The sequence below is a fragment of the Oculina patagonica genome, chromosome 11, assembly GCF_052425735.1.
Source record: "Oculina patagonica isolate OP01 chromosome 11, crgOcupat, whole genome shotgun sequence".
In the NCBI taxonomy this organism is placed as follows: domain Eukaryota; kingdom Metazoa; phylum Cnidaria; class Anthozoa; order Scleractinia; family Oculinidae; genus Oculina; species Oculina patagonica.
In genome coordinates this window covers 19704967-19707613 of record NC_135768.1, presented here as the reverse complement: position 1 = coordinate 19707613, position 2647 = coordinate 19704967, and the positions used below count along the sequence as shown (strand labels likewise).

The 2647-nt window shown below is 36.4% G+C and overlaps 1 protein-coding gene across 1 annotated transcript; it reads right to left on the bottom strand.

The window, feature by feature from the left end:
- Positions 1-938: 938 nt before the first annotated feature.
- On the bottom strand, positions 939-2293 carry LOC144631222 (histamine H2 receptor-like). Its single transcript, XM_078489636.1, has one exon. It carries the CDS (start codon positions 2169-2171, stop codon positions 1257-1259), a length of 915 nt encoding a protein of 304 aa, XP_078345762.1. The 5' UTR covers positions 2172-2293; the 3' UTR covers positions 939-1256.
- Between the last annotated feature and the right edge of the window lie 354 nt (positions 2294-2647).

Genomic DNA, 2647 nt, shown 5'->3' with positions numbered 1-2647 from the left:
AAAAGAGCTTCTCAACAGCCGCAAACAAAAAGAAAGCTTTTACATAGAAGCCAAAAGAATTTTATCACAAGGCCAGGTTAGAAGGAGAACGGTTTTAGGTAAATTGTTTGCGTTATACAGATGTTCCGAGACAACACGCGCTTATGTCGAAATTTGCATAATGATTGAAAGTGAGATATTTATTGCTGTGACCGTTGAAAATACCGAGAAATGGGCTAAAACGGTTGCAACGGCGAAAGCAAAATTATTTTTCATTCACAGTCTGACTTCAGTATTTAACGCATCTCCAAACATTTTAAGTATGAGAAAATCCAGTATTTACACGACAGCCTCATCTAGTTTCGTGTGTGTAGTCTCGATGAAACTCACTGAATTTGGAAGCGCTTTGGAATCCCTTGTGTTCCAGTAAATTATTCAAACTTGTCGCATGCATTCTCAACATTATTTAGCACCTGGAAATGATCGCTTATTTGAAAGGAAAGTGTGTAGGACATATATAATCAAATTCTCTAAACTAGTGCTGTAGGGAATGTATGGGGACCAGTAATGAGAATTTGTATGTTGACATCGGGTATAAAGACATCAAATCCTCACGGCAACTTATGCCATAATAATAATAAAAACTGCACCAAGCCTTAAATGTTGACATGCGTTTTACAAATGAGTTGCTGTTTTTAATATATGGAGACGACGTATCAATTTATTGATTCAGGGCTTTTATTTTTCTTGTATGCGAGAGAACAGGTAAAATGGCAAAGCTCGAAGATCAACCTTTGTTTGAATCATTTTTCTTCTTTGAGCGCAAAATAATTTAAAAGCGCCATTGACATGTCAGAATAAAACTTTTAGGTTAGCTTCCAATTTTCGACAACTTATTTAAGGGTATAGATCGCTTGTGAATGAAGCTGATAGTACTTCGTAAACTGTTTTTATTTAGTTTTCATTTAAAATTTATCGCAGACGAACTAGAAAAAAAGGACAAGTTATCTTCTACGTGTGTTACTTTAGGGATGACCCCGCTTTAAACTGCAGTTACTCTTCCAACACACCAAGAAAAATTTCAATGGGACTCGATCGAAGATCCCGAGGCCCTGAAAATCTTGTTTAGTTCCTGTTTTTTTTTTTTTACAGTTCTTGTTTATTTCTAACTTATCTAACATAAGCTGTAAAACTAACTGACAACCGAGAAAAAATACGAAGATTACCTCTCTCAGTATTCTGTTTAAATTACTTCTCGTTCAGAAAAAAGAAAGTGTCTAGTTTTGTTCTTTTTGTTTACATAACATCTGCCTTGCTGTCTTGACAACTGCCGTTCGAAGATCGCGAAGACGCCAGCAATACAAAAATGGATTGATGGACGAGTTCATGAATACTGCAGTGAGAGCAAAGTACCATTCTGTTTGCCATTTCTTCTCAGAGATGAAATGGAGGGTTAATATAACATACGAAGGAAAATAACATAAAATCAAAGCTATGTAGAACACGAAAGTGTTCATTGCACTTTTTTTCAATCGCACCATGTTTAAGTTATATTCAACATTGGAATTTTGCACTGCCTGTTGTTGAGCGTCCATTTGTATCTGATGCCGACGAACAATGAGATAAATTCTGATGTACGAAAATGTGGAAATTATAACACAAATAATAATAATACTGCTCAGAAGAGAACTATATACACGCCTATTCCAAAAGTCAAAACCTGATACGAGGAAGCTTATCGACCATATAATTACCAAAGTATACTTAACGCGGGATTTAGTCACTAAAGTAGCATATCTCATGTGATAGTGAAGAGCCAGAAATCGATCCACTGTGATGGCTGTTATTGTCAAAAGAGAAACTCCACATAAAGAAGCCCCAATCATCCTCCAAACATGGTATATGAAACGGTCTTCTGTAAGTCGAAGAGCAATGTAAATCGGTTGAACCAGAAATCCAACAAGAAGGTCCGAAACAGCGAGACTGCAGAGCATAATTATTGAAGTTGAGCGAATGGAAGGAGTTCTTATTATGGCGGCTAATACCAAAGCGTTACCCAGAATGGATATGAGCATCAGTGGAGCATTAAGAACACAGTTTATGATGACAATAGTTTCAGGAGTAGAATTGTGTTCATTGTCCGAATGCTGGTCTACCGATCCGTTGTTGTGTTTGCTTGTATTGTTCATCATCAGCTTTAAACTGAATCGGAGCACTTATCGTCGTCAAACTGCTTGTTTGTACGCCTAAAATGACGAAATTATTCTCCTTTGCATTCCAGCGAAAAGATTATAACAAAGCTGATCTTGATTGAACAGTGGATACGCCAACACAAAACAACAAAGTTTAGTGCATGCATTTTATAAAACATCCGGTGACTCTTTGTTAACTCTTTATTTTGACATTTTTCGTGAAATATGTCCATTACCTGTACATGTTTCCGAAATAGGGACACCGGTTTTTGGCAAGATTGGCATGTAATTTAAACTAGTCTCAAATATCGGTCGGAGAGGATTTGATTAATTTTTTGGTAATCTACTGTGCCTTTTTAGTCGAAATTCGTCTTACATATTGTTCCATGGTATTACAGACATTCACTGCTTCAATCAAGCAAAAAACACCTACCGAGTAGATTGAAAAAAGATCCACTTGACAATATTAGCTCTTT

Bases quoted from the DNA above. Each gene is read 5' to 3' on its own strand.
- LOC144631222 (XM_078489636.1), bottom strand. From the start codon at position 2,171: ATGATGAACAATACAAGCAAACACAACAACGGATCGGTAGACCAGCAT.